Below are 10,448 nucleotides of genomic sequence, written 5' to 3'. Positions count from 1 at the left end.
CCTTTTCTTCTCAATTTTTTTTAGAGTACCCCAAAAAGTATAGTTCATACTAAATTTTTTCTATCTTTCTCTTTTCTTTGTTATTCCAAACATGAGACAATCTTTTCTTTATTTTTATTTTTATTTTTTTTAATCTTTTATTTTTTTTATCTATTTCTCTCTCACCAAGAACCAAAATTCACAAACCCTTCATGGATAGGCTCGAACACCCATAATACAATCTCGATCCTAAGAAAAAAAATAACACTCACTTTGTTTCTTTCATCTTGTAACTTGTGAGAACGATATTTCCACTATGTTTCTTTCATTATAGTCAATCTAGTTCATCCAATAGGTGCATTAGTCTCAATATATTAAGATTTTGGTCATTTTGGTCTTTAATAGGTTTATTCTAATCTATTTTATTTTTTAGTCAATGTAGTTCGTCTAATAAATGCATTAGTCTCAATAGATTAAAATTTTGGTCATTTTAGTCTTCACTAGGTTTATTCTAATTCATTTAGGTTCTTAGCTAATCTAGTTCGTCGAATAAGTGCGTTAGTCTCGATGGACTAACATTTTGGTCTTTAATATGTCTATTCTAATCTAGATTGGTTATTTTGTAAACTTAGTTCATCCAAATAAATGCATAAGTCTCAATGGATTATGGTTTTGATGATTTTGACCATCACTTGGTTTATTCAAATTCATTTAAGTTCTTAGCCAATTTTGGCTGTCCAATAAGTACATTAGTCTCAATGGATTAAGATTTTGGTTTTTTGGGGTCCTAAAGAGACTTATTCTAATCAATTTTGGTTCTTAGTTTATGTAATTTGTATAATAAGTGCATAAGTCTCAATAGATTAATAGTTTGGTTATTTTGATCTTCACTAGGTTTATTCTAATTCATTTTGATTCTTAATCAATTTAGTTCGTTTAATAAATGCATTAGTCTCAATAGATTAAGATCTTGATCATTTTGGTCTTGAATAAGCTTATTCAAATACATTTTGATTCTTAGTTAATGTATTTTGTCCAAAAAGTGCATAAATTTCAATGGATTACGATTTTTGATCATTTGGTTCTTTACTAGACTTATTCTAACCCATTTTAGTTCTTTGTTAATTTATGACATCTAATAAGTGTATTAGTCTCAATGGTTTAACATTTTGGTCTCTAATAGGGTTATTCAAATTCATTTTGGTTCTTAGTTAATGTAGTTCATCAATTAAGTGCATAAGTCTTAATGGATTACAATTTTGGTCTATATTAGGTTTATTCTAATCCATTTAGGTTCTTAGTCAATTTAGTTCGTCCAATAAGTGCTAGTTTCAATAGATTAAGATTTTGATCATTTGAGTCTTTATTAGATTTTTTCTACTCCATTTTTGTTGTTAGTCAATTTAGTTAGTCTAATAAGTGCATTAGTATCAATGAATTAAGAGTTTTGTCATTTTTGCCTTTAATAGGCTTATTTCAATCTATTTTAGTTCTTAGTTAATGTAGTTTGTCTAATAAGTGCATAAATCTCAATGAATTAAGATTTTTGTAATTTTGGTCTTCACTAGATTTATTATAATTCATTTAGATTCTCAGCCAATCTAGTTTGTTCAATAAATGTATTAGTCTCAATAGATTGAGATTTTGGTCATTTGAATCTTTACTAGGTTTATTCTAATTTATTTTGGTTCTTAGTCAATATAATTTGTGTAATAAATGCATTAGTTTCAATGAATTAAGATTTATGACATTTTAATATTTAATAGACTTATTCAAATCAATTTACGTTCATAGCGAATCTATTGCCTCCAATAAGTACATTAATCTACCACTTCCTCCTTTACGCTTTCTCAAATAACAAATCGATATAGGTCTTTAACAGACTGAAGAATAAAATTACAAAATCATTCTACCACTTTTTCCTTTACCCTTCCACCTCTTCTTCATTGTGAATTATATTAATTCTTTCTACACCTCACTATTGCTTACTTGGTCATGCTTGCTTCTAGGGGAAGTAAGAGTGTTTTGCATCTTGCCTCTTACATGTACATTTTTCACTGCGATATCTTTCATTACATTTATTATTAACGGACTAATTTTTTCCTTTCGTTGCAAGTGTGTGTGTATGAAGGCAATTTGTGGTATTAGTGTTAATTTTGTTGACGGAAAAATAACCTTTTGAATTGATACCCCTGTTTTGCCAGGACTAAATTTTGATTTTGGATTAAGAATTAAACTTCACAGAATATATGATTTGATAATTAATTTGTCTGGAATCTATTACTTATATGTACTTGGAAGCAGTTAATGGAGCAGGTATGATGTGTTATTTTTTCCTGCAATCGCCCATTCAACGATTATACAAAGGTTACAATAAATGATCACATCCAAATATCAAGAATATACTTCATCTTAAATATTTATCTCATATTTTTTTTTAATATTTATTAATGATAAATATTTATTTAATAGTAAATATTTATGTTATAATTTTTATATTTATCATTGACAATATTTGTTCTGTTTAATTTTTTATATTTATTATTGACAAATATTTGTTTCATGTTTTTTAATAGTATTTAAAATTAAAAAGAAAGAAGAAAGAAAAAAAATAAAGACAAATAAATATTTATCCTGTGATTTTTTATATTTATCACTTATGTAATTTTATTGAAACTACAATTTTTTTTTATATCTATCGTTGACAAATATTTATCATGTGTTTTTTAATAGTGTTTGAAATAAATAAATAAATAAATAAATAAAATACCTACAAATATGTATCCCATCATTTTTTATTTATATTTATCATTTATGTAATTTCATTGAAACTACTAAGTTTTCTATGTAAATTACATTGTTGTCCTATTAATATTTTTACTTTGGAAATCAATTAAGTAGATGACAATTATATTTCAGTTGTACTTTTTATTACACTTTTAAGTCCAGGATTTTTTTGTGGTAGCTCTTTTGTGCAGTTTTTATCATGTGCAGGATTACTTTTTGCAGTTTTTTCTAGGTTTTTTTTTGCTGTTTTTTCTTCAGTTTTTTTTATTTGAACTAAATAAACAACAAAGTATATTACCATTTAATCTCTAACTAAAATTAAAAGACCAAAGTTTGAATAGGCAAAATTGTAATTTTTATAGCATATTATTTTCTTATATTTATTGTAAATTTGGTAACTCTCATTTGTCTACTAAACTCATTTGGTCTTATCTTTTAAAATTACATTGTAGCTTAAGTCCATCATATCATATAATTTCCCACATCCTCTTTGCCTTCTTTCTCCTCTCCGCTTCCATAATAGCAACTATTGAGTTTTAATTGTAGCATCTGACCATGCACTTGAAAAAGATTGGAAAAGTTCATTCAATTACCAAGTTGAAAGAGCTCAATCTGTGAGACTAAAGCTTCATTGTTATAATGTCTTAAATTTTTAGAGTTCATAATGTAATAAATTGGTAATTTTTATATTATTAGTCTAACTTATTATAATATAATTGTTCTTTTTAATATTTTAAAGTGATATTCCCCAAATATACTATTTAAAAGTAATTGCATAATACTCATTAATTTTTCTTCAATGACGTAACAATTTTTATTAATGCCTATTTTTAAACTTTTTCAATTTTGATGTTTTACTTTTCCTATGTTTTAATATTTACAACTCATAAATTTCATTTCATATTGCTTTACTAAAGGATCTATCATATATGTTACATTGAAAACTCTCAAAATATTATCAAATGAAAACTGATCATTTTTTTAATCTTAGAAAAATATAATTGGTTTAATATCAAATATGAGCACATAAATATTAATAGACAGTGAGGTAATTTGGTTTATACAAATTCTAACATAACTTTCGAAATTGACTGTCTATTTTATTTACAAAGAGTTCAAAATTAACCGCTTGATGTTTGTTCATTTTATTTTTATTTAAACAAGTAAGATTATAGTGATCATTCACTTAAACACCACATCAAATATAGGTGTTTTTCAATGTATTTTTATGGATAATATTTGAGAAATTTTAGTATATGGGTAGAAAGTAAATTATCTTTGAGTATATGATGCAAATTTAAATATAAAGCAAAAATAATTAGTTCAAATAAATATCATAACTTTGATATTTTAAATCATTCTCAATCGTCTTGAACACATCCGACAAAGGTGATAGAAATCTATAATAAACTTCATACTAAAGATGATTATTTTGAATGTTTTGTCTAATGTACATAAGTAAGATCATCTTATACTATATATAAGTTTATTTTTCACAATTGAATCATTAAGTCTCATCATATCTCATTGGATCCAATTGTAGAACTTATTTATCCGATAATCAATAAAAATTTATACATAGTACAAGACTTACCTCACATGTGTATTATATAATTTATCTACTTATACTATATCATTCAACAAATGTTATCTACTAATTATCTTTGCTTTTAAATTTAAATAGTAATATTTATAAAATATAAACACAATTCAATCTTAACTTAATGTATCAAATGTTGAAGCGCAAAACATAAGTCAATATCTAAATTAATTGGAGTGAATATTTCGATTGAAGCTAGAGTTCGTACAATGCAAAAGTAATAAAAGATACCAAATAATAACATTGAATTTAGAGAGAGAAGTTGCTACTTCTCTTTCTCTACTTCTCCTATAGGTCGCCGCGCCACAGTTGGTCTGCATCCTCCAATCTCTCACTTGTATCGACTATGAAATGAATGTATAATATAATCTTCAACTATATATACAAATTTAAGTAGAGATTATTTTAAAATTTATAATTCAAAGACCAATTTATATATATACTCATATTTAAATAAATAATTAATTAATGAGCTAAATAACATATCAATTAATTTCTAACATTTAATTATAAAAGTTAAATGATATAATAGAGATTAAATAATATTAGGATTGATTTTTGTTGCTTAAAACAAACAACAAACTTTTGTTACCGAGTAATCAAAGTCAAAGACACAGAGTAAACCAAAGTTTTGCTTGGTGGATATTGCTCCGAAATGAATACTTTATGATCCCGTTGAGCAACTACTTGCTAATTTGATAGCCTTATACTTACTACCGATTGTTTCCCTCTTTGAAACTGAATCCTTCTTCACTTTTCAACTGTTTCACAAAAATGGCCGATCCCATACTTGGAGTTGTATTTGAGAATTTGACGTCTCTTCTTCGTAATGAATTTTCCACCCTTTCTGGAATCAAATCAAAGGCTCAAAAGCTATCAACCACCTTAGATTTGATCAAGGCCGTTCTTCAAGATGCTGACCACAGACAACTCACCGACCGCTCTATTATGTTGTGGCTGCAACAACTCAAAGATGCAGTCTACGTGCTCGATGATATTCTTGATCAATTTTCCACTCAATCTCGTCGACTTAGGGGCTCATCCTCTTTCAAACCAAAGAACATCATGTTTCGTCATGAGATTGGAAACAAGTTCAAAGAAATTACACGTAGATTTGATCAGATTGCTGAATGTAAGAACAAGTTTCTTCTACGAGAGGACGTTACTGTTAGGGAAAGCTCAATTGAAGTGGCTGAATGGCGCCAAACCAGCTCCATTATTGCTGAACCCAAAGTATATGGACGAGAAAATGATAAAGACAAGATTGTTGAGTTTCTTCTCACCCAAGCAAGGGACTCTGACTTTCTTTCTGTCTATCCTATAGTTGGCTTAGGTGGTGTTGGAAAAACAACTCTTTCTCAATTGGTCTACAATGATGATAGGGTGAGTAGCAATTTTAATACAAAAATTTGGATTTGTGTTTCTGAGGTTTTTTCGGTCAAGAGGATTCTGTGTTCTGTTATAGAATCTATCACAAGAGAGAAGTGTGATTTTCTGAATTTAGATGTAATACAAAGAAAGGTGCAAGAGTTGTTTCAAGGTAAAAGATATTTGCTGGTTTTGGACGATGTGTGGAACCAAAATCAACAACTGGAATTTGGATTAAGCCAAGAGAAATGGAATAAGTTGAAATCTGTATTGTTGTGCGGATCCAAAGGTAGTTCCATTTTAGTTTCCACCCGTGATGAAGTTGTGGCGGAAATCATGGGAACATGCCAAGCTCACCTTTTGTCAGGTCTCTCTGAAAATGAATGTTGGTTGTTGTTCAAACAATATGCATTTCGACATGATAGAGAAGAGCGTGCAGAGCTTGTGGCAATAGGCAAGGACATAGTTAAGAAGTGTGGTGGATTGCCTCTTGCTGCACAGGCTTTGGGAGGTCTAATGAGCTCAAGGAGCGGGGAAAAGGAATGGCTTGAAATTAAAGAGAGTAAGCTTTGGGCTTTACCACACGAGAATTCTATTTTGCCTGCATTAAGGTTGAGCTACTTTCATCTAACCCCGACCTTAAAGCAGTGTTTTGCTTTTTGTGCCATATTTCCCAAAGGTATGAAAATCATGAAGGAAGAATTGATTCATCTTTGGATGGCTAATGGGTTTATTGCATCTAGGGAAAATTTGGAGGTTGAAGATGTTGGTAGTATGATTTGGAATGAATTATGCCAAAAATCATTCTTTCAAGACATCCAAATAAATGATTATTTAGAAAACATTTCTTTCAAAATGCATGATCTTGTCCATGATCTTGCTCAATCAGTCATGGCGCAAGAATGTATGATTTTGGAGAATGCAAACATGACTAATTTGTCAGAAGGCACACATCATATTAGTTTTCATTCTACTAGTCTGTTATCATTTAATAAGGGTGCCTTCAAAAAAATAGAATCCTTACGGACATTGTTTCAGTTCAATTATTATAAGAAAATAAAACCTAAGTACTTCCCATATAACCATTCTCTTCGGGTTTTATGCACCACCTCTCTCCCGATATCATCACTCGGAAGTTTAATTCATTTGAGGTATTTGGAGCTTCGTGGTCTTGACATAAAAATCTTCCCTGACTCAATTTACAGTTTACAAAATTTGGAAATCTTGAAAATAATAAATTTTGTAAAACTGAGTTGTCTACCGAAGCGCCTGGCTTGCTTACAAAATCTTAGACATCTAGTCATTGAAGGTTGTTATTCATTGTCTCGCATGTTTCCGTACATAGGAAAATTATCTTCTTTAAGAACATTAAGTGTATACTTTGTTAGTTTAGAGGGAGGACATACATTGGCAGAGTTATGTGATCTTAACCTGGGAGGAAAACTGAATATCAAAGGATTACAAAATGTTGGTAGTTTATCTGAAGCTCAAGAGGCCAATTTGATGTGTAAAAAAGACCTCCGTGAATTATGCTTGTCATGGAAAAGCAATTGTGGATTTAGTGAGACCCCTACTATTAGTGCTCAACAAGTACTTGAAGGGCTTCAACCTCACACAAACCTCAAGTGGTTGAAAATACATTGCTATCAAGGATTATACTTCCCTACTTGGATCAATTTTCTTAGTAGTTTAGTTGCTCTTGAGCTTAGGGATTGCAAGAACTGTGTGCGGCTTTCACCCCTTGGTAAACTACCATCTCTAAAACAACTCGAATTATGCCAAATGCATAATGTGAAATACATGGATGATGATGATGAATCTCACAATGGTATGGAGGTGAGGGTTTTCCCATCTCTGGAGGTACTCTCGTTAAAAGAGTTACCAAACTTAGAAGGGTTGTTGAAAGTGGAAAGAGAAGAGATGTTTCATTGTCTTTCTAGTTTGACAATCTTCAATTGCCCTAAACTTGGATTGCCATGTCTTCCATCTGTAAAAGACCTCTCAGTATATGGATGTAACAATGAGTTACTGAAGTCAATTTCTACCTTCTATGGTCTTACCAACCTTGACTTGTATGGAGGTAACCAAATAACATCCTTCCCAGAGAGGATGTTGAGAAACCTTACTTGTCTTCAAACTTTGAAAGTATTTGATTTCCCAAAACTGAAGGAGTTACCAATTGAGCTTGAGCCTTCACCAGAGCAAATTTGTGAAGGTCTACAATCCCTTCGAACCATGAAGATTATTTACTGTGAAGGATTGAGATACTTGCCGGAAGGTATGCAGTACCTCACTTCACTTGAGGTGCTAGAAATTCGCGAGTGCCCAACATTAGAGGAGCGGTGCAAGGAGGGAACAGGGGAGGACTGGGACAAGATAGCGCATATTCCAAAATTAAATATTGGTTGGAGGGAATAAACAGATACGTTTGAAGAGCATTGATTCAGCTTTTTTACTCTTACCTACTTCCATCACCATTGTCGTTCCCTTTGTTTGTTGCTCTTTCTGGTTTGTCACATTTCCAACTAAACTGGCAGGCTCTCTCTTCCCCCTCCTCCCTTCTTTTGAATTTGTTTCTTATCGTGAAGTAACAATCTCTGGTATTGTTTTTGCAGGATTTGCCACTCGTATCTCTGCACCATGGTATAGTTGTCATGCTAGTTTTCTTTTGTCTTTCACAGGTAAGTTTCCATTATTTTATTTTATTTCATTTTCTTATCAATTTAGTAAGTAAACATGTTAGGACTGGTGTGTGCCCACATGGAAGAAGTTAGAAAGTATTATCAGAAAAGAGGACGCTTCAATGAACCCATCTCTCTAATGGAGTGGGCTAGGACTGGTGCGTGCCCACATGGGTATCTTTACTGAGTTGGGAGTTCTTTATGCAAGATATCGTCCTGAGAATTTAATGGAGCACATTAAGTTGTTCTCAACCTGGCTCAACATTCCCAAGCTTTTTAGGTGTGTGATGAACATCATGTACCTATGCATTCACTATGATGAGTTTAACAATGCTGCAACCATTTAATGAATCACTCTCCAGAAGTATGGGACCATATGCAATTCAAAGATATTATAGTTGATGTTGCCAACGTTAACTATATTATAAGGCTGCTTGCTTCTACTTGCAAGAACATCCTGATATTATAAATGATGTTGTTAATGTGCTTGCCCATCGTGTGGACCACGTCCGTCTTGTAGATATAATGCGAAAGGTCTGTATTTCTCGTACTCTATTGAGCAGGTCTACATTTTCTTATTCCATTCCTTGAAATATCAGACTCTGGTATTCATATTTTAGATCCTTGGCAATGATTTTAGTCCCTTTTCACATTGGGCAGTGTGACCTCTTCTTCATTATGAACTATATTCAATGTTTCTACATCTCACTATTGCTTATTTGGTCATGCTTGCATGATTGAGTACTTGTTTTTCTTAAAAAGCTTCTATCTGGTTTGCTTTTTGTCACATGTGTGTGTGTGACTAGATTCATTTATGTTTATTGCTTTGAAATGATGGTGGAAAGGTGAAATAACGTACGCATAACATTGAAAGGTATATTAGAAGTTCAATCTGGATACTGACTTGAAAATTCATGTTTATAGCTTTTTTTCTTTTGTTGTTGTTTTACTTTTGGGTTTAGGAAAGTTAGCAAAGCCAAATAGCTGGTTCACAAATTTGGTAATATCCACATTTTGAAATAATAAAGCCAATAGTGGGGAAAAGGGTTTTATTGAAATTTTTCAGCAAATTCAATATGCATAAAGTTGTTTTAAATTATAGTTAGATGTATACCCGCGCATTGCACGGGTTTTTCCGGGAAATTAATTTAATTTTTTTTATTAAATTGTGTTGAGTGTTAAAAGTGTTAATTTTGAGTGAAAAATTATATTTTAAATAGATATGTTGTAAAATATCAGCATGTTAGAAGTTGAGTTTGGAGATATATAAAATTATTTTGATATCGTAGAAGTAAGATTTAATGAAAGAATGAATTGTTCATCAATGTATTTTACTAAGAGATCGAAAAGTTCAAAATTGTGTAAATTGTTTTCAAATATGCAAATGGCAATTGATGTTCGAAAACATTAAAGTTTAACAAAATTGTGTTATGACAATGAAATAGACACCATAATAATAATTAAGATGTCTATTTGTAGAAATTGCATAAATCTTATTTGCATTGGTATATACTCAATAATATTACATGAGCTAATACACACTAAAAATGAAATAAAAATTAACACCCATAAAAATAAATTAGTAGAGTTAGTTCAGTGTCATAGATTTGCTTAAATTATTTCGTTGTCTATCAGTTCACTAACCAAACTATGTTTAACATAGTAAATAATTTATATATAGAATGATTTTCCATCTTGGAGTAGTACTCTTAGCAACGTCAACGTCCAATGACAATAATTTGAATGTTGAATCAATTATCCCAATGACAATAATTTGGATGTTGAATCAATTATTTTTACGGTTACTTAAATCACATTCACATTTACACAATAATTAATCGATACAATACAGTTGTATAGAAAACATGTAGATTTATCAAACATGAAATATAGACTTATCAAACATGAAATGCAAAAGCACAGTCAAATCATAGTACAAAACCATAAAAAGTAATTAATTAAAAAATAAGATAACATTACCATGGTAGCTACCCAATATTGTTGGTTGAAAATTGAAGAGAACGCCAATTTTA

The 10,448-nt window shown here is 30.6% G+C and overlaps 1 protein-coding gene across 5 annotated transcripts; it reads left to right on the top strand.

Moving 5' to 3' along the window:
• Window positions 1-4,917: 4,917 nt before the first annotated feature.
• LOC101509038 (putative disease resistance protein RGA4) lies at window positions 4,918-9,133 on the top strand. Of its 5 annotated transcripts, none has more exons than XM_012712999.3 (3): window positions 4,918-8,242; window positions 8,350-8,377; window positions 8,478-9,133. In XM_012712999.3, exon 1 carries the CDS (start codon window positions 5,141-5,143, stop codon window positions 8,150-8,152), a length of 3,012 nt encoding a protein of 1,003 aa, XP_012568453.1. In that variant the 5' UTR covers window positions 4,918-5,140; the 3' UTR covers window positions 8,153-8,242; window positions 8,350-8,377; window positions 8,478-9,133. The 5 variants fall into 5 exon arrangements, with proteins under 5 accessions (XP_012568453.1, XP_073221375.1, XP_012568451.1 ...); XM_073365274.1 differs by having other exon boundaries at window positions 4,918-8,267; XM_012712997.3 differs by having other exon boundaries at window positions 8,350-9,133.
• Window positions 9,134-10,448: the final 1,315 nt, after the last annotated feature.

This window comes from Cicer arietinum, chromosome 2 (genome assembly GCF_000331145.2).
Source record: "Cicer arietinum cultivar CDC Frontier isolate Library 1 chromosome 2, Cicar.CDCFrontier_v2.0, whole genome shotgun sequence".
Lineage (NCBI taxonomy): Eukaryota > Viridiplantae > Streptophyta > Magnoliopsida > Fabales > Fabaceae > Cicer > Cicer arietinum.
The sequence above is the reverse complement of the archived record's forward strand: the minus strand, read 5'-3'. Positions and strand labels throughout refer to the sequence as shown.

What these genes read in the sequence shown, in the direction of transcription:
- LOC101509038 (XM_012712999.3), top strand. Translation starts at nt 5,141, where the DNA reads ATGGCCGATCCCATACTTGGAGTTGTATTTGAGAATTTGACGTCTCTT.